The sequence below is a fragment of the Topomyia yanbarensis genome, chromosome 1 (assembly GCF_030247195.1).
Source record: "Topomyia yanbarensis strain Yona2022 chromosome 1, ASM3024719v1, whole genome shotgun sequence".
NCBI lineage: Eukaryota > Metazoa > Arthropoda > Insecta > Diptera > Culicidae > Topomyia > Topomyia yanbarensis.
The window spans coordinates 206249222-206274217 of record NC_080670.1 but is presented as its reverse complement, the minus strand read 5'-3'; the positions used below and the strand labels follow the sequence as shown (position 1 = coordinate 206274217).

Here is a 24996-nt window from a genome sequence, read left to right as displayed (position 1 = left end):
TTTGTTGAAAATGTTATGAAAGTTGTTCGTGAATCAATTCTCCTCCTGCTGCCGCAAACGAGCGCTACATTCGCTGTTCAGCAAGCAACGGCGGAGACAGCGGTGGAAACCGGGACAAAGATTTGTTTACACCTAACAGAAAGCGGCTATCGAACCTCAAATATAAATAGTGTGAGACAATTGGTAAGACGAGGCGTATTTTGCTGTACCGTTGGCCTGTATGCTGGGGTTTTTGCTTCCCCGGATTCAAAGGATTCAGCGTTTCCAATTCCAGTTAAGCGAACCTCTCTCTCTTCTCTACCCCACTAACAGCCAAGGAGAGCGAAGGAGGGTGGATAGAGGGGGGCCCCTGGGAAGAACTGCGGTATTTGCCAGAACCATTTGCGGCGAGCAGTATAGAGACCAGTGATTTGTGAAAGTAAGGGTTTCCCCACTACTTGGGTTCTTATTTGCCCGGTTGACCCTATTTGTCAGGGCGGCCTAAGTGGATTTTCGTATACAAACAGAAAAAGGCGCGATAAAATTTACTGACTTTTGCTTTACTGGGCACTGCTGAATCTCGCCGATCTGTTGGCGGGTTATAAGATTAAGGATCTTTTTTCTCAACGATTCTTGAGTTTCACGAATGAGGATCCATCAGTTCAACTATGAAGGATGTTTTAGTTCTAGGATCAACGATCTTTGGCTCCATGATCAAGGCCCCCTTAAAACTCAGGATGAAGCATCGTTGAGTTTCAGGATCAAGGATCCTTGTGTTCCAGGATTCTTTGAAACTTAAACTGAAGGGATTGAGTTCCAGAATTAAGGAACGTGCACCAGGGAAGCGAAAGCACCCCTTCACACTTAGTACGCTTCACTAGTGCCTTCGAACTACGTGCCGGCACTATTTTGCGGTTTTAATTCGCCGTAGCACGTGCGCGCTGATTTCTTCCTTATAGTGGAAGGGGAAACTGTCTTGAAATAAGATAAAACCTATCTGGACGTCCGGTTAAATGTAAAATGTTAAATGCAGTAGCAGTCAACAGAACCAAATAAGGAGAACGCGATCGCTGTTATGCCGGTTGATCGGAATGAAATAAAATTCGGTAAAGTTTGCTTCATACACGAAAATTCGAAATTCTGGTGGGCGCCCTGTCATCTAGGGTCTGCCAGACAGGTAAATAAAGAACCAAAGTAGTTGGCATACCTACAAAATGGTTTTTCTATTCCAGGAGTAATTTTACTATTTCTAAACCATATTATGAACGTTTTAAAGACTTCAAAACCATCTATAATTGGATCATAGGTAATTTCAGCAAAAGTTTTCAAATTCAGAAATAGTGGCGTTAGACAAAGCTACAGAAGATTAAATAAAATGATTCAGGGAAAAACATTTCTCTCGGTTTTTGTTTCGCACGAATTCCTCTGATTTTGTTATGAAAGTTGCCATCGATATTTTTAATTTACACAAATGCCCTTCACACATTATTCTGTTATAAGCACTTTGAATATCTACAATTAAAAAAAATGATTTTTTTTAGCGAATTACTGAAATATCATAATTAACCATCATAAGACAGATGTCTTCCGTTTAATTCTACTAAAATAATGATAATTAATCATTTTTATAGCTGTCTTATAGATTTGGTACAACACCGAGAATTTGACGTTTCGCAGTCGTTGTGTGCCTTCACCAGGGAAACGTGTTGCATTTTGTTAGCCACAACAATCAATTTAAATACACCATTGTATTTGTGAGTTTGCTGAATCTGTTATACTACTGATGAAACGAAATTTATTCATAAAACCCCAATTTTATTTAAGTTAGATATTGTACTGACTGATTGTACTAAAATTTGATTATTCCCCATTTTCCTTCTTAGAGAGAAGCTGAGCGTAGACTTACAAGGGTTCAAAAAGCACTAAGGGAAGCACCCACTATATACGCAGACTAGCGAAAAAAGTCAAAAAGTTCAGCCAAACGAGCTTAAAGGGTTGAAAAGTGAGAAGTATTGTCAACTAGGGTAAATTTCGTCGAATAATTTTGCGTGACCAAGAGAGTGTACGATCCTTTTTTTTACTTTGATTATAAATGTTTTAACCTTAGGATCATTCATCTCCTTTCGGGTTAGAGAAATCTCGTTTGAAAAAATCGCAAACCCTATGTGTGGGGTTGAGACTCGAACCCAGGTGAGCTGCGTACAAAGCAATCGATTTACCAACTATACTAAGCGCCTGTCTCCAAAGAGTGTACGGTTCAAATGTGTGAGTATAGGGACATCATGATCGCTTGGGAATGAGCGTGTATTTGTTCGCGCTTTTGACCGCCGTAATCAGATTAAAAGTGCTATAGCGTTCACTAAATCCTCGAGGCGTTTTTGCGTGGGTGGGTGATGGCGATTGCATGTTCGCCTTTGTGTACCATCGTCAAAGACTCAAGCGTTTGTATGTATGTTTATATCGGCCTCGGCGTTTGTATTTCACGTGTGATAGCGTGTATGTAACTGCGCGTGAAAATTCGATTTTGTAATCGTGTGTCCATACGCACATTCGCGTGTGTTTTTGGATGTTCGCTTAGACCGTAAATTTGATGCTTAATTTGAGTGTACGGTTCAGATAATAGAATAGTCATGTCGCCTATGGTCTAGTATTGCCTAGTGTATATAGGCAAACTTTTTTATTAGAATGGTCCTACTGAAAGCATGGACTGCTGCTAGAACCGACGCTAGGGGGCTTCCGGACGTGACGGTCTCATGATTGCGTGAGAACGCGCGTCTGTGTAATTGTATTTGAAATAGCGTTTATACATTCGTAGGTGTTAAAAAGTTCACCTAATCACAGGGGGCCGTTTTTTATGTTTGCGAGATCACGGGTGCTGGTTTGTGTATATCATCGCAATTGTATGTTCCCGTTTTATGACCAATGTTGTACTATCGTGCAGAGCTCAAGCGTTTGTATGTTTACAAGTATGATCGCGTGGGCATATGTGTAGCGTGTAGTTTCCTCGTACCACTGGGGTATCCGGTCATTGGTACCCTGAGTTTTCAAGTGCGTATGAGTTTGTTTCTTTTTTTTTTTTTGAGACGAGACTGAAGGTTTCCGGACGTGAACGATTCATGATCATGTAGGACTGGGCTTTGATATTATCGTACTTGAGTCCACCTAGATGAATTCGAAGTGCTAACATATTGACGTAATCAACAACGGAGCGTTTCACGTATACAAGATTGTTGGCGTAGGTGTGGCTCAGATGATCGCATGCGTGACCAGATTTGCATTATCGCGAAGGACACGAGCGTTTCTATGCTAATGTATTTGCGTGTTTTGTTTTCACTTTGCGGGTTTGAATTCGTTTATATAACCGTATAACCGTTCGAAAATTTGTGTGGGCTTTCGAATATTCGCGTGAGGCGTCATTCTAGTGTTTAATTTTGAGTATGCGGTTCAAACGAAGGTAAAAAGTGAGCTCACTGCACAGTGGTCCAGAATGCAAATTTAGCAGGAATTTTGCGATTTTACTAAAACTAAACAACTTAGCCTTATTAAGTCTTTGGAGAAGTTTTCGTAGTTTATGAGCCCCCTCTTTTTGTTAAAACAACAGTTAGGGTGGTTCTAATTTTACCAAGATCAAAAAATTAACTTTTTAATCATTCTAGCTAGAGCCAACGACCTTCAGCGAAGTTGTAGAACGACAAATTTTGGAAAAGTTTGCTGAAGACACTATACTCTATCTGTCATACTTTTTATTTTACAATAAATTTAAAGTCGGAACTTAGGGTGTTTCTTCGAAATACAGTTTTATTCCAATAACTTTTGCTGTATTCATTAAAAACTGAAGTAGTCTCCAGACAACTTTAAGATTGTTTCAAGGCGAATAATTTGTTTCATGGCACTATATATCTAGCTATTTGCGTTGAAAAGTTATGAGCACTTTTTCACCAAAAATGGGGTTGTTTTGAAACACAATATCACTCGTTTGGGGCAAATAAAAGATAATTCTTTTTGAACTATAAATAAGGTCATGATTAGAGTTATCATTGAGCAAAAAATAGCGAACACAATATTTTTTAAAATTTGATAAAATTGGTTTTCAAAAATCTATTTTTGAAATATTAAGTGCTTATATCTTCTGAGCAATAAAAGCTAGAGTTTTGATGTATTAGAAGAAAATGTTCGTCTTCAAAAACTCTGAAAAACATCTGAAGGTTTTGAAGACGATAGGTTGTAAAAAAATGAAAACTGAAAAAGTTATATTAAAAATTTGGTTTTTCATGAATTGACTCTTTGTAATATGTTTAAATTACTTTCACGGTGAACAATATAAAAAATGTAGTTTCATTTTCATGATAAAATATTGCACATTACAATACTTTTCTATTATGTTAAATAGTGGGTAGGGCTGCTATAATTTTTTTTAAATCAGAAAAATAACTTTTAATGGTTCGAGATAGAGTTTCGCTGTCTTCCACAAAATTGAAGATAATGAAATTTTGAAAAACTTTGTCGAAGACACTGAAACTCTATGTCGTATACTTTTCATTTTACAAGAAATTTACCAAAAAAATTTAGGGTGTTTCTTAAAAAATGGTTTTCTTTGTATAACTTTTGCAGTTTTGATTTTTCATTAAGATCACTTTAGAAATACTTTCGGAAATTTTGAAGGAGAACAATTTGTCCTAATATATTGAACCTCTAGCTTTGCTCGTTAGAAAGTTATATATACGTTTTACTAAAAATAAACAAGAATATAATTCTATATGAAAAAGTTATATTTTTTATATAAAAGTTCTTATAACTTTAAAACGAAAAAAGTTAAGTTGTTGGTGTTTTAAAGCAATTTATGCGCCCTAAAATAATCTTCAAGTTGTCCAAAGGGTACTTTAGCGTAAAATAAAAACGTCAAAAGTTATAGAAATAAAACCGTTTTTTAAGGAACACCCTAAAGCTTACATTTGAATTTCTCGTGCAATGGAAAATATAAAAGCTAGAGCTTGCATGTCTTCAACAAATTTGTCTAAAATGTGTTGCTCTACAATTTCATCAAAGACAGTAAAACTCTATCTCAAACCGTTAAAAAGTTCTATTGTAAAAATTGCTAAATTTAGAACCTCCCTAGCATCGGTTTAAACAAAAAAAAGGCCTTGCAAAGTACAACTTTGCCAAATATGTTGTAAGGCTGTCATTTAATTTTAGCAAAAAGTTAAAATTCCTGCTAAATTTGCATTCTGGACCACTGTGCACTGGGGTCTACAACTATGGTGACCTGAAACATGTTGTCTAGTGTATGTATATAGGTTCCGTATTTTAGAGTGGGAGCTCCCAGACGAGTATGTTTCATGTTCACGTAAGAGCGGGCGTTTGTATGGTGACACATGAAATCGCGTTTATCTATACCACGTTTAATTAAAGGTGTCTTCTGGTTGAGCGGTTTCTAAAAAAATGATTTTTTTTGCATATTTGGAATCTATAGCCGTTGCATAGCCGATTCAATAGTAAGTTTTATTGTTCACATATATATTTTTAAATGCAAAAAAATATTTTGGTTTTTTTTCAATCTTTTTAAAGAAAACGGTGATTTTTTTGTTTAGGCTTTTATAATTTTGCAAAATATTTATTTTTCTAAAAAGCTCGTGTCGGGCTATAGCCTGTCGAACATCTACTATAGAAATATCACTCTCAAAGCCGGTTGCATTTTTTGCGGAATCGCGGGTACAGGAGTTTCAAGGTCAATATTGCACATATATAAATATTTTAAATTTCAAAATTGTAAAAAACCTTATTAAAATATTTGGAGTAGTTTCTGTGAAATCCATCCCGGAAAAATACTTGAAATCTGGACTCATAACCTTTCCTTAATCGCCAGTACGTTTATATTTTTGTGAGATCGTGTGCGACCCGGTTTGTATTATCGCGAAAAGCTTGAGCGTTTGCATGTTATTGTGTCTTATTTTATTTCGTTCGCATATTCCCGTGTTCTTTTGAGTGGCGCCAAAAGAAAACCAACAAACGAATGAACATCAAATTAATTAGACATTCATTCAGTAATGGTCGGAGGAGTATACTACAATATGTTAATAAAAGACATTAGATTAGATCCAACCAAAATATCTGCTGGTGATATTTATATAATTGATCACACATGGACACCAAATAACTTTGCCCAACTGGTTTTACAAGATTAAAGAATGTTTATTTTGATACTTGCTTATTTTTGGTCCTCCAAACATGCATGTGCCAAACAGCATTCCCCACAAAAACACAACAAACAAGTTTTCACACGTCTCGCCCACGATGCCTCCAGCTGAAACTGACAGCATTAATTCACTTTTCATTTGCGTCGCTTTTGATTCGAAACGAAGAAACCTTCATATACTGTTTGAAAGACGACGCCACGGTCCCGGACCATATGTACTTGGCACCGGTTCCGATGATGTCCGTGTATTGAGCAAAAACAGACGGCTCCACATACCCACATAGTTTTGATTTGCCAGCACATCACAAACAGCCAGTCAGTGCACACACATAGGCACATCATACACCACAGTAGTCTGGTACCGACCTACCGACAGCAACACCAATGGAATGGCCCTTCTGCTAAGTTTTCGATTGAAGACCCCCTTTCGTCCAGCAGAGACGTCGTAGAGGTAGTAACTCACCGTCCGCGTAGCAGGAAACAGCTCTTGGAAATCGTCTTTGTGTGTTTTTATGTTTTTACGTTTTTGCCTCTTCCATCTTCGCGAATCTTGTTTTCATTCATTGAGTGAAATCGTGGAACCACCGCCTGCTCCCATCTTATCCTAGCAGTGAAGCAGCGCTATACCGTCGCGTAGTTACAACAGCGTCGTCATCGTCGTCGGAGTAGGGGTGTGAAGAGGCGCATCGTCGCGTAGATACGCGAAGGCGTAGTTTCGCTAACAAGAATTTGGGTTAATCGAGTGACGGCTCTTTGTGCTTTGTTTGATTGTTTGTTTATCTGAGGAAGAAAAAAAGCGACTCACAAGTGGGTCTTTCATTTTCAACGAACTGGATCCCGTCAGAATGCCTGAACTATCTCAGGATCAGTTCGAGGAAAAGCTCCCGTACAAACCTCCGGCGACGGTGGAGGAGCTGAGGATCCGTGCCAACTCCGGTGGGGCTTCCTGTATGGAGGCATACCGGAAGCGATTGGATGGTTTGACGCGTATGACCCAAGCTAACGGATCGGGGTCGGGCGTTCGCGAGGGGATACCGGTAGCGAGCTCATCCGGGAGTGGTGGTGGTAGCAGCAGCAGCAGTACAAGGCGTGCCCGGAAAACCAGTGTCACCTTCCAGGAAGAGGTACAGGTCGTCTCGAAACAGCAGCAGCTGCTTCATGGTGATAGTTTTATTCAGGATCTCGGCTACAAGCGGCAGATTAGTCACAGGTAGGTGCGGGGTTAATATCCAGAGTGGTGCTTGTTTGGAATTCCGGTGATAATCAGGTTGCTACAATTGGCATTTGTGCGCGAATTTTGTCAGTTCTGTTTGTTCCAAGCTGACTTCATCGTGTGCAGTTGAGACATTCGCAGATTCTAATTATCGTGTCTGAATGTGCGGAAACGATCCGGCTGGGGAATGTGTATGTGTTTCGCTTTGGTGAGCTACTCAGTACGGGTGACCCACAGACAAATAGACAACAAACTTTTTAGAAAGTCAGTTCGTTTCAACCAATTTCTTCGACTTCCTGTCCCTTTGGGACGAGAACTTCTGAACCTATCTCAAAGTAATTTTAAGAATTTGCTACTCAATGTGTCAAGTCTGAAAAGTTTATGCAAAACTCATAGCTCAGCACGATAATCATTGCAAAATCGATCCCGTGCTGGCAGCTTGAGACCGCACCATTCTTTTGCGGGAAGGGCAGATGGAAAAACAAAGCAGGCCGTCGTCACGCTTTGTTTGACAGTTTGACCTATAACGCGTAGCGGTTTGCGGTGCCGAGAAATAAAAATAAGTATACAATGTTTCGAAAAGGCCTTGGGTGCACGCCTTATCAACAGCGTATCTTACGAAGCGAAGAGTGTGGTGCTCTTTAAAGGGGCAAAGATCAACGTCGTACGAGTTGGCTGGCGGATTTTGATAGATGAAACGAACTGTACGGTTGATAAGGATTACTGCCCGCACGAGATTTGTTGGAATAGAGGATGAGCATCATTTGTAAATCATTGCTGGTTATAGTTTGAACCATGATAGCTTTGTTATGTGAAAACAGAATATTAAAAGAAATTTTCGTCCAGGTTCCACCTTTGTTCAGATATTGTGCTCAATCCGAACGTTCGCGTTTGGACAGGTTCGCTTTTCAACTTTTCACTCCCGCGTTAAGCTGTCAGTTTCCAAATACCCAACGATGCAGTTTATGATACCTTTTCCAACTCCGGAACGAGCATGTATGTGTTTTTTTTCCAACCTTATCTTCAGCCACATCTATATGCAAGTGCATTGGCGTCCTGCCCCGAGCGCGACTCTGCACAAAACGAAAATAAACAATGTTCAGAGTCAGGGGGCTTTATTTGTTCATGTGCCAACCCATTTCACGTTTCCCATCGCTGGGTAGCAGCTATTTTCCGATTTTGGACACATTGCAATCTCTTATCAGCTGACGGTACGGTACCGTACTGACGGCACACGGTGAAACTCTAGGATACGATAGACTGGTGGATTGTCGTGTCTCGCTGTAGCATCAACTATGCTGAACCTGAATGTAGACTATCCCGGATCAACAGCTTTCGAAGAGCCATGTTAGCCTACATTCCGGCTTCAGCCAGTCTATAATAAATATGGGGTCTCTATGACTACATTGTAATGTCACACTGTCAGTTTTCTTTTTTCTGTTCGCTGTGAATGCTATCATAGCAGGCGCACTGATTCTGACTGGCAGGTACAAGTTAATATCAAACTGTTGATGGTTCAATGTTTGATTGGTTAAACGAAACATCGCGATATTTTGATGGTTGGATGAAAAAACAGCGCAAATTGTTGCATTCTATGGGTATGTTCGAAAAGTGACGGGTGTAAAAAACTACCTGAGAATGAGTTGGAAAGAATCAAGCAAGACTTTTCCGAGGCTCTGAGAGTCGATTCTTCTATGCCATGATGCAACCAATTTCCCTTAACGAGACTAGTTTTTCGATTCGAATTTGGTTATGGCTTTAAAAAATAAATGAATAGAATTGGATTTTGTGAATTCATTTCTCCCTACATCCAAAAGATGGGTGGGTAATGTCAGAGACATAACGAATCCATCTCATCAGTAACTGACACCAACTAGGTGTCTAATTAGACGATGTATCTGAACTAGTACCGAAATTAGCACTAGTAAGACACAAAAATCTGTTCAAATTGGGGATGCGATCGTTTCCGTTCCAATTCCATTTTGAAGATCCTATATAAAATCTTACGCTAAGAAATTTGATCAGTATAAAATACTAATGCTTGAAAATCTGCGATAAAAATCAAACCATTCAGTGCGTTACCGAAAACTCCAACTAACCCTCGCCTTTAAATAAGCACAAGCCAAGTTGAGTCCGCCCGTGCTTTAGAATTACCTACAAGAGCATATTATTGGATTCTTTCGTGATAAATACGCATCTCTTACATCCGAAATATGAATCCGGAATCAGAACATATTGGCTCAAAAGGCACGTTCCCCGTATGATTTGTGACTTGCTGTGTGATTTAATCATTTCCTGAGCGGAATGAAAGGAAGAGAAGGGAGCAAATAGAATTGGAAGGGTTGGAAAAATAATACAAAAACAAAATCAAACAGCGGATAAGTTACACTCACAAGTGGACGGTGTGTGAAGTGAAACCGGTTTAAGTAACAATTTATTGATTTCGAGAAAAACGAGTTTAAAGCTTGAATCGCAGCATCCTTTACACGATAACTTGAAAAAACTTTTTGCCATCATTATTGCTTTTTGTTACATATTTCAAATCTGGGAAAGGTTTTGCGCCTTAGTCCGGTCTGACGCAACACCGACCAAGTGGTTCAACTCACCTGAGAGTAAGTCTAAAGCTTCTTACCACAATGGATAAGAAACTTCAGTATGTCTCTGAATTTCAGTCGTCCAAACATGGTGTCGTCTATGTAAGGACGGTTGAAAACTCGACAATTACATATCAGATGATATGAGGTTCCGTAGTCAGATTCACAAAGATCACATGAAAAAAACTCAGCACTCAGAATAGTTGCCCTGTGATAATTGAGTTTGCAGTGGCCGGTTAAAGACGTGGTAAACATGCCGCAGTGGAGCTTCGAAAAATGTAGGAGATTTTTCAAAATCACTGGGCACGGTTGTCCTATAAACGCCTTTGTTTGGCGACACGTTTGTAGATTTCTACACTGATTACAGTGCTGAGACGAAGTCCAAGACCGTATTTTTTCCTTTATCCAACTTGTCGAAATTGGCAGGGCGAGCTCAGGACCAACGAGGTCAATCGCTGAACCTACCCTGGCCAATTCGTTAGCCCATTCGGAATATCCGGAAACTCAAACAAGGTAGATAGTAGTGTTGACAATGCTTAGTTCTTCGATTTGGGTTCGGCACGCGATCGCTAGCTTGGACCGTGATTTGTCAGTCTGAGCTAGGGGCCTTGATTGCAGCCTGACTATCAGAGCAGCATTCGCGCAAATGCTAGTGCTATTATTGGGACATTCGATTAGAGTTCTCTCTGCGCTAAAACAGAAATATTGCTACATTCGCAAGCCAATTTCTTTATTATATTTGTTCTTAGAAACGGAGCAAATATGCCGATTCCAATTTATACGCATCCCATCGATTGTGGGTTGTGAAATTGTAAAAATAGTGCGGCACACTCCCGCTTATTGTACCGTCCGTACGTTATAGTCATGATGTTGCTCGTTTGGCAGGCGAGCGACGAATGATTCAAATGTACACGCGCGGCAACTCTATTTGTGACTTCACGTTTTTCATTGAGTCTCTCAGGTACCCCATATTGACGGTTCTGGTTAGCCACAGAGCGATCTGCGTTTGACGGGCAACCGTAATCATGCTGCAGCTGCCAAGGCGTCAAAAAACAAACTGATGATTTTTTATTCTGGACCATGTTATTGTACGTGTATCGCAGTTCCTTTGCGACAAAGGGGCCATGCTAACAACGCTAGCTCGCTCGGTCGAATGGTACGGACCAACCATGGTGCAAATAATTACTGCTTTCACAAAATACATTATTTTCGTAATTTGCACTAATTTTACATTCTACGGACTTAGGTAAAAAAATGTTACAACCGGAAATATGCAATTTTTTATTCAATACAACGGTAGTTATTTACATTTAAAAAATCGGGTAAAAGTTCAAGCGAAAATTTTGAAATGGGACCCCTGTATTGAAACGTTAGATGTTTTCTGCTTCAAAAAGTCACATCTTACGTGAACCACTAAACAACTGACTAGTCTCCCAAGTGATGTCTCGGGAAGCAGTCTGAAGTAATTAACTACAGAAGCTTTGCTGATGAGAAAACGAAATAAAAATCTTATTGCTGACATGCGAATCAATCGGCTGGCGCCCTACGCAAAAATTCTCCTTTAAGCGATATTTTTTTTATTCCTTGGATATGGGTGATTTTGTTAAAACCGTCAAGTACCGTCTTAAAGCATGGCCAAACTGGGCCTGGGCTAGGGGTCTCAAGATGATGGTCGGGATGGTTTAGGTTAGATATAAAATAATAAGACGTCCGCTAATCGATTTTCCTTAGATTCTCTGATTGGATTGAAACATGAGTACAGCTGAACGTGTCACAGAAATCGAGTGGTAGACGCCTTGTTACCAACGAATCGATAATGGATGTGGCTTACACGACAACAATTCTTATAACTAGACCTAAAGTGCTTTAAACCGTTCGTATTGTTACGTATTTTCAAACACAAAATATAGTTTGAGAAATTTCACTTTTCCGAGCCGTATTCGAAAGACTTTTAAATCAGCTTTCCGAAATTTTTTTTGGGAGTTATCTTACTGAACCTGTAGATCTTAGTCCTCGAGATATTTCCCATCTCATCTACCATCGTAGATGAGATGGGAAATATCACCCTCTAAAACACAGCTTAAGCCCAAATGCAGCCGGCCGTGATTCTTATTATGATATTAAGATTATGGTTCAGATTTGTGGGCGTGCAGATTTCATGATCGCGTGGAGACTGAGCGTTTGTATGTTCGCATTTGAGATCGTTATCAAATAACAAGTGTTAAAGCTTCTACTTAACCATAGGGGCGTTTTTGTCCTCACGAAATCTCGCGCGTTGGTGTGTGCGAATGATCGCGATTACATGTTCGCTTTTGTGTATTATCGCGAAAAGCTCAAGCGTTTATATGTAAACGTGTTCGATCGCACGGGTGTTTGTATGTCGCGTGTGCTAACTTGTATGAAATTTTGCGTGTATGAATTCGATTTTATAACCTGGTGGTCATTTGCATATTTGCATTGTTCTTGAATGTTCGCGCGGACCATGAATCGTGTGTGCCAGATGATCGCAATTGTAATAGCGTGTTCTATCACGTGGATTTTATGTCGCGGATTCTAGCGTGTAGTTGTTTGTATGTTCACGTGGGCTTTCGAATGTTCGCACGGGTCGTCGTTATGAGAAAGTGAGCTCCCTGTTTTCGCTAGTCTTCTGTTATGGCGTCCTGAAACTTGTTATCTAGTGTATATAAATTCCACATTTTAGAGTGAGAGATTCCGGACTAGTACTTTTCATGATTTTGTGATTTTGTAGGTATTTGCATGTTAGCACTTGAGACCACGTTTATAAATTCGTAAGCGCTAACACGTTCACTTTATCATCGAGAGGATTTCGTATATATGCGTGATTGTTCGTGTTTACGACCGGGTTTAAGTTACCGAGAAAGGCTGGAGCGTTTGTACGTTATTGAGCGCGTTCTTTTTTAACGGGTACTAAATTCCTAAGTAAATACTCGAGGTTTACCATCTCATTTTAAATTTACATTTATTATGCGACACCTGTCAATTAATATATCCAGAAATTACAGATTTAAATCATCAGTGTAAATTTATTTACTGCAAACACCACGCACAATTGTAACACCTTGAAGACCAGTGTGAACATATATGGTCCCATATTGCCTCCTTGCGGGGTAATCGATCCTGTATAAAATCCCACGGTGCTGAATATGCCCTATGAAATTTGAGCAGTATAAAATACTACAAACACCATTCAGTATGTTCTCTTGATCACTGCTCTAAAATAACTCAATCTCCTCATCTACCAAAATCTCCAACTAACACTCCGGCTTTAAATAAGTACAAACCAAATTCAGTCCGCCCGTGTTTTTTAAATACCTACAGAAGCATGTTATCAGATGATTTAGTGATGAGCACGCATCTTGTATATCCGAAATATGAAACGTGTGTGTGTCAATAGGATACATATCCCTGGTTGGATAATGATTTTTGTTCAACGCATATGGAACATTCGATTAGAGTTCTCGCTTCGCTCAAACAGAAGTATTGCACCATTCGCAGGCTATTTTCTTTATTATATTGATTCTTGGGAACGGAGCAAAGATGCTGATTCCAATTTATACGCATTCCATCGATTGAAGGCCGAATAATTAAGGGGTTACATACCTTTTTATTTTTCAAAAAATCGACATTTCTTTATTACTTTATCTGAAAGTACAAGTTCTTGAGAATGTTTTTCCAAATGTTTATAGAGATCCGAGAAATAGATTAAAAGTTACAGTGCTTCCAAGCGCGCTTCGCCTATGGTAGCTTCTTCAATTTTTTTCTCGGTTGATCGTAATTAATTTTTCTCGTGCCATAATGATTCCTTCTTTACGCATAAATGTTTGTTTTGTAATTTGAGTTTTTTAATTCAATTTAGAAATTTTTAAAAAAATCCGCCAATTGTCAATATATTTTTATAAACTAATACTGGATTATTTCACTGAAAAATGTACTACTAAAATACTATAAGTTTGATGCAATGAAATCATTGCTTCGTGCCTTTACGTAAATTCATAATTTCTTGACATTTTTCGCACAAAAAGGTATGTAACCCTTTAAGGAAATAGTACGACACCTTCTCTAGTAGGGCCAAAAAAAACGCTCTTTACCCTACCTACAAACCGTCAAAATCATTTCGACATGAGAGCAACACACACATGTCGCACCATACAAGTGTGTTGAATTCAATCCAAAGCCACCCTACCCACCCGCTTTGCAGATCATCGTGTGTACTCGACTCGAATAATGCCATTGTATTGCTGCACTCGTTCATTTAAAATCGCGCGCGCGATAGGATTTGCATACAGCCAAGAAATGAGTGCAAATTTGAACACGGTTACCGGTGCTGAACCGTTTATTGTACCGTCTGGACGTTATAGTCATGATGTTGCTCGTTTGGCAGGCGCGCAACGAATGATTCAAATGTACACGCGCGGCAACTCTAATGGTGACTTCACGTATTTGATCGAGTTTCTTAGGTACCCCACTTCATATTTACGGCTCTGGCTAATCAACGAGCGATCTGCGTTTGGTGGGCAAATGCTACCAAGCTGCAGCTGCTACGGCGTCAAAAAGCAAACTGATGATTTTTTCCTTCTGGACCATGCCTAATACGGCAATGTGTCGCAGTTCATTTGATGACAAAGGGGCCAGACTAGCATGGTTAGCCCGCTCGGTCGAATAGTACAGACCAATCAGGGTGCAGATAATTACTGCTTCCACAAAATTATTTATTACCATTATTTGCTCTAATTGTACATTCCACGGAATTAGCTACAAAATTGTTGTGCATATTCCCCATCGGATAACCGGCAACATCTAATTTATCTGTACAACGGCAGATATTTACGTTTGCAAAATCGGGTAAAAGTTGGGCCGAATTTTTTTAAATGGGGCCCCTGTGTTGAAGGATTGTGTGAACAATTGACTAGTCCCAAATTATGTCTTGGGAAGCAGTTAAAGAAGCGCTGGTGTGCCGATGAAAAAACGAAATGAGAATCTTGTTTTTGACATGCAAATCAAACGGCTGATACTATGCAATGATTTTCCTTTAAAGGGTTTTTTGTCGCATGGGCACACTGGACCATGACCAGATGCCCCTAGATGATGGTTGGGATGCTTTAGATTAGATATAAAATACTAAGACGTCTGCAAATCAATTTTCCTTAGACCCTCTGGTAGGCTCGAACCGTTAATACACCAAAACGTGCTAATGACATCGAATTGGAGACGCCTTGTTAGTAACGAATTGAATATGGGTGAGGCTTACACGGCGAAATTTTTTTTTCAATTAGACCTAAACTGCTTCAAACCGTCCGTATCGTTATGTGTGCGGTTACCCGAATAAAGTAGCACAAGAATTATTATTGGTAATGGGAAAAAAATATTACCATTCTTGATAATCTCATTTAATGCCACGGCATTAAATATTTAATTACCCCTCTTAAGACAAATGTGTTCCATTTAATTCTACTGGAATTTTAAGTACTATAATACCAAGTAAATACTAAAGGTCTACCATTTCATTTTAAAATTTACATTTAATTTTAACTAATTCGATGTATTTGAAATGCCTACATGTTTTACTCAAGGAATTCACTTGATCCAGCTGATATTTACTTTATTCATTAATGTACTCTCTTGACGCATGTCTGGAAAATCACTCCATGGTGATATAATGAGAAGATTTATTGCAATTAAGTGATCCGATAATATGATGATAATATCGTCATTATTATTCTTAATTGTTTTTAATGACATACAGGGTAGATACAGATGATTTCCTTCTTTTGCATGACGTCAATTTGATTGAAAGTTTTCTTTTTTTTTTGACAAAAGCTTGACTGTTCCATTTTCTCTTCAAAGTTTAATAGTAATATTAAAATTATTTTTAATGAATTTAAAGTTATAAAAGTTATTTGTTGCAAACTCGCGAATTTCAGGACTAAGTACTGCAAAGCCCTAAAATTTATTCTACACAAATTCAAACTGAACTCATTTGATTCCTAACATGTTCCAAATAATTTTATTTGCTTCATTGCGTTCAACCAGAACTGGAGTTATCAATTTTTGATACGATTGTCTGTTTTTTCTCCGTGTGCATCGGCTACCTAACCAGTGCACATTGAACAAGAACTGCGCATAGTATCTCCAAATCAACAGCCAGCACCATCATCATCTGCGATCAACGCCAATGATGTCGATGTGGTCCGCGAAGCTAAACAGTGATCTTGTAATGATGGTACCATTCTTCATATCGCACTTTCAAGTGGTATGTTGAAAAATAGATTAGTAGACAGTGCATCTCCGGCTATTTTGACACTTAATTTTAGCCCATCCAGCGTCATACACATCAGCTTAATCCATGTTTTGGGCACTCTTCGTGTTTTGTCGGTAAGCCTTGTACAAGCATTATCTGTCACAGTTCGTTTCGTTTCACTGAATCGTTCGCCGCTTTGAAATCCACAAACTGATACTGAGTCCGCTAGTTGTATTCCCGGTACTCATTCATAATTGTAGCAGAGTAAACATTTTGTCCGTCGTTGATTGTCCTTCTCGAAATCCGGTTTTCCATTCGCCGACAAAGCAATCAGTTAACAAGTCGCAGTCTGCTAAACAGAACACGAGAGTGTACTTTGCAGGAGGCCGCGGCAGTTATTATACACCAGTTTGTAGCCCTTCTTGAAGACATCTATCCGAGCAAACGAAAAGCCCGTAATACCCCCATAGTCACCATATTTTGGTGTATTTATGGGTTAATGAGACCATTTGATGGTATTTTGATGGTTGTAAAACTTGACACGGACCATATTCATTGTCTTTTCAAGGGGTTGTATCCATGAGAATTTGCTCGTGTAATCAATCCGATCACGCAGTAGATTGCTTCATAGAGCCGTTCACTCCCGACTTTTAGAAGTTACGGCGGGATTCAATCTTTACCGTTTTTCAGCTGTTGAATGGCCTTTCGCACTATTACTAGTGTGAGTGGATCCACAGCTTGTCCATTATCCCCAATCCTCATTATCTTTGTGTGCCTTTTCTACTAGTTTGTCCGTTCAATAGTAACCCAATGTGCTCCTTTCACCTGGGAACCACTTCTGTATGATGACGTTGAGATACCTACGCTCGATAAGCTTGAGGTACTACTACACAATGCAGTCGTTCAAATTGGAGACAATGTATATGAATCTTTTTTTAACAAATCTAGTGTTCCTCAAGGTAGTACACTAGGGTCGCTGCTATTTTCACTGTTCATGAATAATGTGGTATTCGTTCTATGCATGGTTTTAAGCAATGATCCGTTTCTTCGGCGATATTATTAACTTCTTCGACTATGTCATCAATTCTGCACAGTTCCAAAATATTTCGTCAAAACCTTAAACCTATAAATTAAGATTTAAGAAGAATTAAATAGAATAGAATGAACGCACTGGAAATCAGTGCTAGTAACCAGTATGAAACAGACCATACTTACATGATTCGTCTTTAGGCACAATCCTGTGCCAATAAATGTTAACCATCGCTTACAGTTGGACGAACAGTACTGCCTTTAAAATCGATCTCTTCAGTACCAGAAAGGAATTCGCCGATATTTATCCATTACAACTTAGCTCTAACATTTTTCTGTTTTAAATAGGAATATCAAACATCATTTTGTTACTTTTTAACAACAATTCAGTTTCGTGACACCCATCCCCATAACCCTAATCAATTAGTATCCAATCAACGACAAGTACCAGGACACTAGTCCAAGTGTTACGGAATTTGATCTTTTCCGCACCTTTCTAGCGTGTCTGCTTTAACAGCTCTATGTCTAGGCATTTCAGACATTCATGGCGTGCGCCCAGCGTTGTAGGTAGAGAACACCACATAAACCGTGAAACATCTGGAGTTTTTTATTTTTCATTTCCCCAGTAGCAAAGGCAGTGCAACAGAGCCGCCTTCCAGAGTTTCGCGTGTTTATGCAAATTGGGTATTAACGGGCAAAAACTTTTCTCTCCGTTCGTTTCTCTTGCGTCTTTCGGAGGATAAAGTACTCAGAAGTGTAACTTGTTTTGGACGGAATTAGCTTGGAATTTGTTCGTGTTTCGCGGTGAAAATCGTACATGTTTATTTAACGCCTGGGAAAGTTCGTCTGAAGGACATAATTTGCGTGATGATTTACTGCTTCTTTTCATAGAAGTAAAATTTTCTTTCGGGCTCAGCTGTTTTGAGTAAAATTTTGAAACTACTTTACACTAATAAATTGAAAAGGTTTTCAGTTTATCATAATAAAAGTAATAGTAAGTGCTTCTAGTTTGAACAGGATGCTACTGCGACTGATATTCCAAATCACAGCACTGTTGAAACACCATCAGTTGCGAAACATGTTTCTCAATAACCGATTCATTAATTCATCGACAATGTCACGTACACGAAGCGATTACTTCAAGCAGAAAATTTTTCTCTTTAACGTTAAGCTGAAAAACACTTCATTCCGTACGAACCAGCCACACCCGTAGCCGGGGAACGCAAACACGCCATTGCCTGACAAAAAGCTATTTGGCGCCCCTTCGGAAGGGTATTTTTGCACATGACGGGGGTGAACCCGCCCCCATTCGGGTGTGATTGTAGTGTTAAACTTTTGCCTAGCTCAGTCACGAACAATAAAATTGCACGAGCAGCACGGAACCTTTTTTTTGTTTCCTTCAAAAGTATCCAGCAGTAAAAACGATCCAACTCTACCCTTGAAAAATTGGTGCGGTGCGGTAACGCATCCTATTGCACCCTGTTGCTCGCGTTCGACCGGGGCTACTGTGGGGATCCAATATTTGTTCTAGTTCTAGGGACAGGTCGCGATTTAACTTGGTTTTGGTAGGTTTTAGGTTGTAGCTTTTCACTGCGAACAGAACCGAAGCTAAAAATCGTCCGCTATAGCTACACCAGTAGATCAAAAATTGATTTGTTATTTATACAGTGCACAAACAGTACCAAAGAAAATAAAAGTTCCTGTACTACTGAAAAACAATTGACCTTGTGAATATCTGTCTAGTCTCTACTGGGGTATTGACTAGGTTTTTCAAGCAAAACTACTCTGAACACTGTAAACTCGAGTCAATTTGAAATGAAGACGTACGGTTTAGCCCTAAAAATCCCGCCAACTTGAAACTGAACGATTAAGAAAGGCCTTTGAATTTGAATCATAGTTGGAGTGGAATGAACTGAGTTGGCATCTGAAAATGAAAATTTGCTACTGTAGGTCATGGTGGAACAGTTCTTTAAAGTGAAATGGAGCTCAATCTCGAGGAAGTGACTTACATACAACTACACCACACGCGAAAAACTGTGAATTGGTAACGTTTAGAAGTTTGTTCAGTCCAGGCAGCTAACTTGGTTGCAATGAACTACAGGCAACAGACCGTCGAATGTGACAACGTTAAAACCACGATCCCTGTGTATAAGGGCGGCAATACAATTGAAGTACGCCTACATGAGTTAGCCCCACGTACTAGACCAGAACACATTAAAAGATCGATGTCGAAATATGGAGAAATGGAATTCTTCCTAGAGTCGCGTCCAACGACGATATGAATCACAATTAAGTGTACACGGAGACAGATCCTGTAGTCGTACCTCGATTGCATCATTCTCTCTATAGACGTTTACGTTCTCATGTGCGACTAAGTGCTTCATTTTGTTGTTCAGGATTATGTCTTAAAAGTAAACGATTCGATTGTGGAATTATACTAGTACCACATACCGTACATGTTGGAACTGAATCAGTAGAACTTTGTAATCAGCAATAAGCATTTTCTCTTTCAACAAGTGCTCCATTTCTCGCACGTGCGGGCGGGCGGTCGATATCTCTATCGATATCTCTATCGATACAATGCTCACGATAACAATAACAATTTCCAGACAAAATTTAATTAAAATTTATATGACAAATTTCCATAAATTCGGAGCAACTTTCATAAAAAAAAATCGAACCCAATTCTAGATAAATTTGGTAGGTTACAACTGGACTAACATTCAAGCTGAAATTTATTGAAATCGGTCCGCTTCACGAATAGTAGGATGAATCTTACCTGGTTTAAAATCAACCACTACTGTGTCGAAGCACATTTTGTCTAACAGAGCGCTTTATTACAATCATTCCGATCGACTCGGTTACCGCAACAAGAATAGGACTAACTGTTCTCTGGTTTAGTATTTTTTTACTGTTTTTTTACTTTTACGTCCTTTTGATTTCCACAAGTAAAAGTGAACTCAACAGTCAATATAGATAACAATTGCGACTAACTCCTTGTACAAAACTAACCCAGAATGCAAGCCTAATAGGAATCCTATTTTTTGAAAATACATCTATAGAGCCACCGATTTACCGTCATACAAAAATTTAAGGTGACGAGCCTCGATTTATGGCGGCGGATTTTTTTTTATTAAATTGTATTCATTAAATATGGGTATCTCAGGGATGGAGAAGATGTCCGGACTCACTGCCCCATTCCAAATCGAAGATAGTGGACCGAAGATGGTGGTACGATCACGATCACTAACACCAATGCGACGTCATCGTCGACGTCCAGGGTTTTTGCATTGGGCTAGAGTCCCAAGGGTTGCAGGTTCGAATATTGCCTTTGGGGGGATTTTTTTTCACATAATTGCTTTTGTTTAATTCACCATTTCAATCCGTTTTCTCCGTTGGATACCAGCAAAAAGAAAAGAAATCGCTTTGTCTTTGTTGGAATTTTCAGATGGGCAGTATGAAAATATTCCTGGAAGAAGATAGTGCTCGGCGATCTGGGATTTCCATTATTGCAATTTGTAATTAATACTTGGAAAACGACAGCATAACATTTTTCAGGAATAATTCCAAAGAACTGGTTCATGGTTTTCACTGTCACAGTAAGCATATTTGTTTGACGTGGATCATCGATGGGTATGCTGTGTGTGGAGAGTTGCCGGAATATAAACAACCGGTAAAATATTGAAATTCGACAAATTTGTTTTTTTTTGTGTTTACCACGCGTTCGTTCGACAGAGCCCCTTTTATCAGGATATCGAAATAATACTAATGAGCTGGTGCTTTTCAGAATCGACTTCGCTGTTATTTAGAGGTAGTGATATGTGAAAATAACTGTTGTTGCACATTTCTGTATTCAAGCTTTTGGCATGCTTATATGCTGTCTTAACTTTGAACGCCCAAATAAAACCTTTCCAAAATGGCTATTCTGATTTTCTTGATTTGTTGCAACACTTAGCGTGTATTAACACATTTTTCAGGAATTTTTTATGCCAATTTGCAATCTGAATTTCATACACCCACAAAGTAGTCTGAGCATAGAGAGTACCTAAGTCCAGGGTGACTAAGGAAGGAATACACCTTCAATATCGTTCTTAATGCTTGAAATACAATTTCTCCAAGTATCTTTGGTAGGAATAATACACAATACACTCACGATTCTTGAACATGAGATGGCATGTATTTTGAATCGTAAACGGCATTCACATGAGCTGTAATTTGATTTATGCAATTTTGACAATACTTTCATAATTATCCTTTACTACTGGTGACTAGAAATTTACACAAATGCAAACGGATGCTAAAGCTCCTATTCGAATACGTAATTCATAAAACTGCCAAGCAACAATGCTAAACAGTGATGAAGATCATTAAATATACAAACGCCGTCTTGCATCTGACTAAACGATACGGTGATGTTAAAGGATTGCCCTTGCACAGCGATGGCCCTTCAACATCCCTTTACCATGCGAAATAAAGCTAAACCAGAGCCCACAGAACAATACCGCATCCAACTGCCAATGGAGCCAAATCCAGGGGAAAAAAAGTTACCCATAGCATTTCCAATCAATTTTTAATGATCTGCAAACCAGGGCGAAAACAGCCGAGACAACAAAACAAAAGCTTGAATCCGTAGCAACCGCTTGTCATTACCGTAATTAATTGTTCTTATTGTTCCCGGAATCGGTCATTTCGATTGAAATATCGAAGTTTCGAAAACTCGCCCGGAGTGATTCTGTTTGTTCTAGCGAACCGTGTTGCGACGCAAATATTTGTACGTATTCAGATTGTAAATGTTTATTGTTAACCGAGAGAGCTGCGAAGCGTGAAACGTGTTAATGATAATTTCATTATCTGATTGACTATGCAGCTTGATTTGCAATTAAAAATTATTTGGTCTTTAAACGACGTTTCGATCCGTTTTCGAACTTTTTAAAGGACGCAAAATTTATTTTGTTTTCGAATACTTTACTGAGTCCTTGAAAATGGTCCCAGCCGGGTCGAAACGTCGGATAAAGACAAAATTACTTTTTTTGGTTTGCAATTAAAACTGCATGTCCAAAAACGCTTAGTCCAAAAATAAGGGACAGCTGGACTCCATTCGAAGGATAATTATACAATAGTAGAATTTTGATCTGTTTATGGAGACGCTCGGTCTGCGACAATTTTCAGTTCATCAAAATGATTTTTTTTACCGGGAAGTGTAAAATCAATATAGATTCTCTATTGATTTGTGCACTCAAAAACTAGCTTACGCTACGATGCGACTCTGTTCAAAATTTCACCACGCTAGCAAAATAATAAAAAATGATAGGGAACACTCCCCTATTTTTTGAAAAAATGCCCCAGACGCGGTTCGAGTTTCGATGTCGCACATCGATAGCAAACTCGAAATGTTCCCTGAAGCTCCATCCCAATCAATGTATCCATCCACAGAAAATACTTGTCCGTCCGTGTTCTGTCCCACAATCAACAAAAGTAGAATTTTCCCCATCCCTGAGCCCTATGGAGTATGGTTTCGGAATTTCCATGCAAATTAAAATTCCACCGCTGCATTAATGCCGAACCGAGACCCAGCGAGTGAGTCGTCCATCGAAAGCATTCACTTCGTCGGGACACATCATCCAGTCATCCAGTTACTCTGCGCTTGGCAGGTTTATTGTAAAGGGAATTGGACTCGGTGCTTTCGACGACAAATACGGAACAAAATACCACGCGTCTCCACATTCACGATCTTTCGCATGGTTAAGCAAATTGCTTCTCGGAATCGCAACCAAAATTTGCTACTGCACTACTGAACTCGTCTCTTGTTTCCAGCTACTGTACTGCGATATTCGAAATTGCTTTTGACAGGATGAGGGATTTCTATTTAATAGCTGAAGCGAAAGTTAACATCCGTGTACGTAATTCGGACCAGTCGAAAAATTCAACTCTATTTATAATGGAAAAATTGCCAATTAGACGTGCACATTTTTCGCTCTCTCTCTATCTCTGTATTGGATCCAGTCCAACATAATAAACCAGCCAATAAAGTGTTATTGCTCGGGAATGGCATTAACTTTGGTCCCACATAAAAAAAAAACTGTGAATTCTATGTAGGCAGCGGATCAGCATCCTGCCCAGCAACGACTGTATGAAATGCCGGCATTTGTCATGATCAATCTGCGGCATCTTCTGCATTTAGGTATAATTTAATATTAACTTGGCCGTGAACTTCTCTCTGCGCTTGGATCGGATTTAGGAAACTGACCGAGCGCGCGTGACGCGACGCGATAACTCATTGGCATAGAGCAAATTATGACGCAATGAATCGTCCCATACAGTGGTCGAGAACGTCGGTGAGAAGTTGGTCCAATGTGATTATCTTATTAGCCATGTGGTGTCTCCGTGGCAAGAGATGCTTTTGGCATTAACATATTAATGATTTAAAAGTAACTATTCAAAAAGTTTGTAGTTAGGGTCAGTAGGAAGTTTCTGAAAATAGCATACTGAAAAACTTTGCTGAAGACACTGGGTGTCTTTCTAACTTTGCTGAAGACACTGGGTGAAATTCTAAGAGAAGTTTTTATTGTATAATTATTTTCTACAAATCTATACTGGTTTGAGATTTTCTACAAAATCATTCAGTTTGTATAATATTGTACCAACTATTTAACAAAAAAGACATAGGTGATAAATCAAGTAGGTTGCGCTTCGTGGTATTTTATTTTTTACACTAAGTCTTTTCTCCGAAGACTTCCTTGAGTTTTAGTTCCCTGCACATAGATTCTACATAATAAAAACCAAAATCCGGATCCGTATATACATTACTGCTGGGCAGTTAGATATAAGATGGTATGAAGTTCCGTAATCAGATTCACAAAGATCACAGGAATCATACTCAGCAGGCTGAATAGTAGCCATGTAATAACAGAATTTGCAATGTCCAGTCAGTGCCCTGACTAGAATACAACAATTGTACACGAAAAAATGCAACACATTCTTTGACATTTTCGGTTCTACATACGACAGAATAGTTTGCAAGCTACGCCAATGATTGTCGTGTGCGGATGCAACCCAACAGCGAATCTGGTGCTTTCCCCATATTTCCCGGAGACTTATGCAGAGCAGAATTGTCCAGCACCCATTTAATCGATTCGATTGCCATACCACTACAAGCAAAATCCCAAGAATCAGAACTACCTGAAATAAACTCAGGGGCTGCTGTCGGTGATAGCTTCATCAATCAATCTGAAAAGTGAATCTAGAAAAGACAATTAAGTACTTCGTGAGACGAGTATCTACTTACATTTTTGACAATTTCGGAAATCCCCTAGAAGCACGCGTAACTCGTATCGAACAAAGCACTTGATACGCTGCTACTAGTGATTTCGTTTTATCCACGACCGCATCCAAATCCCTCATCAGAGAGGTCCTAGTCCATAGATTTTGGGATAAAGATATGTGACAATAACTAGCGAGACGCTTAAATGATTAAAGGTAATGTATTAATGATCAGATAATGACAGTTTAAGCTCGTTCAGTACAAACCAGTTTGCCATCTCATGCGTAATACTGTCGGAGCAGAGAGTTACATCTAACACCTCGCCAGCCTACAATTACATAATCAAGAAAATCCTGAAGTATAACTTTTTAAAAAAAAAATTAAATATGTAATTTAATTTAATTTTGCCTACTTTGGTTGTTATAAAACTTGTTGAAGCTTTAGCGAAAATATTATTATTTTCCATGT

General features: G+C 39.1%; 1 protein-coding gene across 2 annotated transcripts in view; it reads left to right on the top strand.

Moving 5' to 3' along the window:
- The window catches only part of LOC131689481 (cytosolic purine 5'-nucleotidase), a 66662-nt gene that overhangs the window by 17152 nt on the left and 24514 nt on the right, over nt 1-24996 (top strand). The window contains exon 1 of one of the 2 annotated variants that reach the window (XM_058974587.1): nt 6628-7382. The exons of the other annotated variant lie outside the window; for it this stretch is intronic. Coding sequence (XP_058830570.1) covers nt 7018-7382 — 365 coding nt within the window. The 5' untranslated portion in view covers nt 6628-7017. Of the gene's footprint in view, nt 1-6627; nt 7383-24996 lie in introns of those variants that run through there. 2 annotated transcript variants of the gene reach the window in all.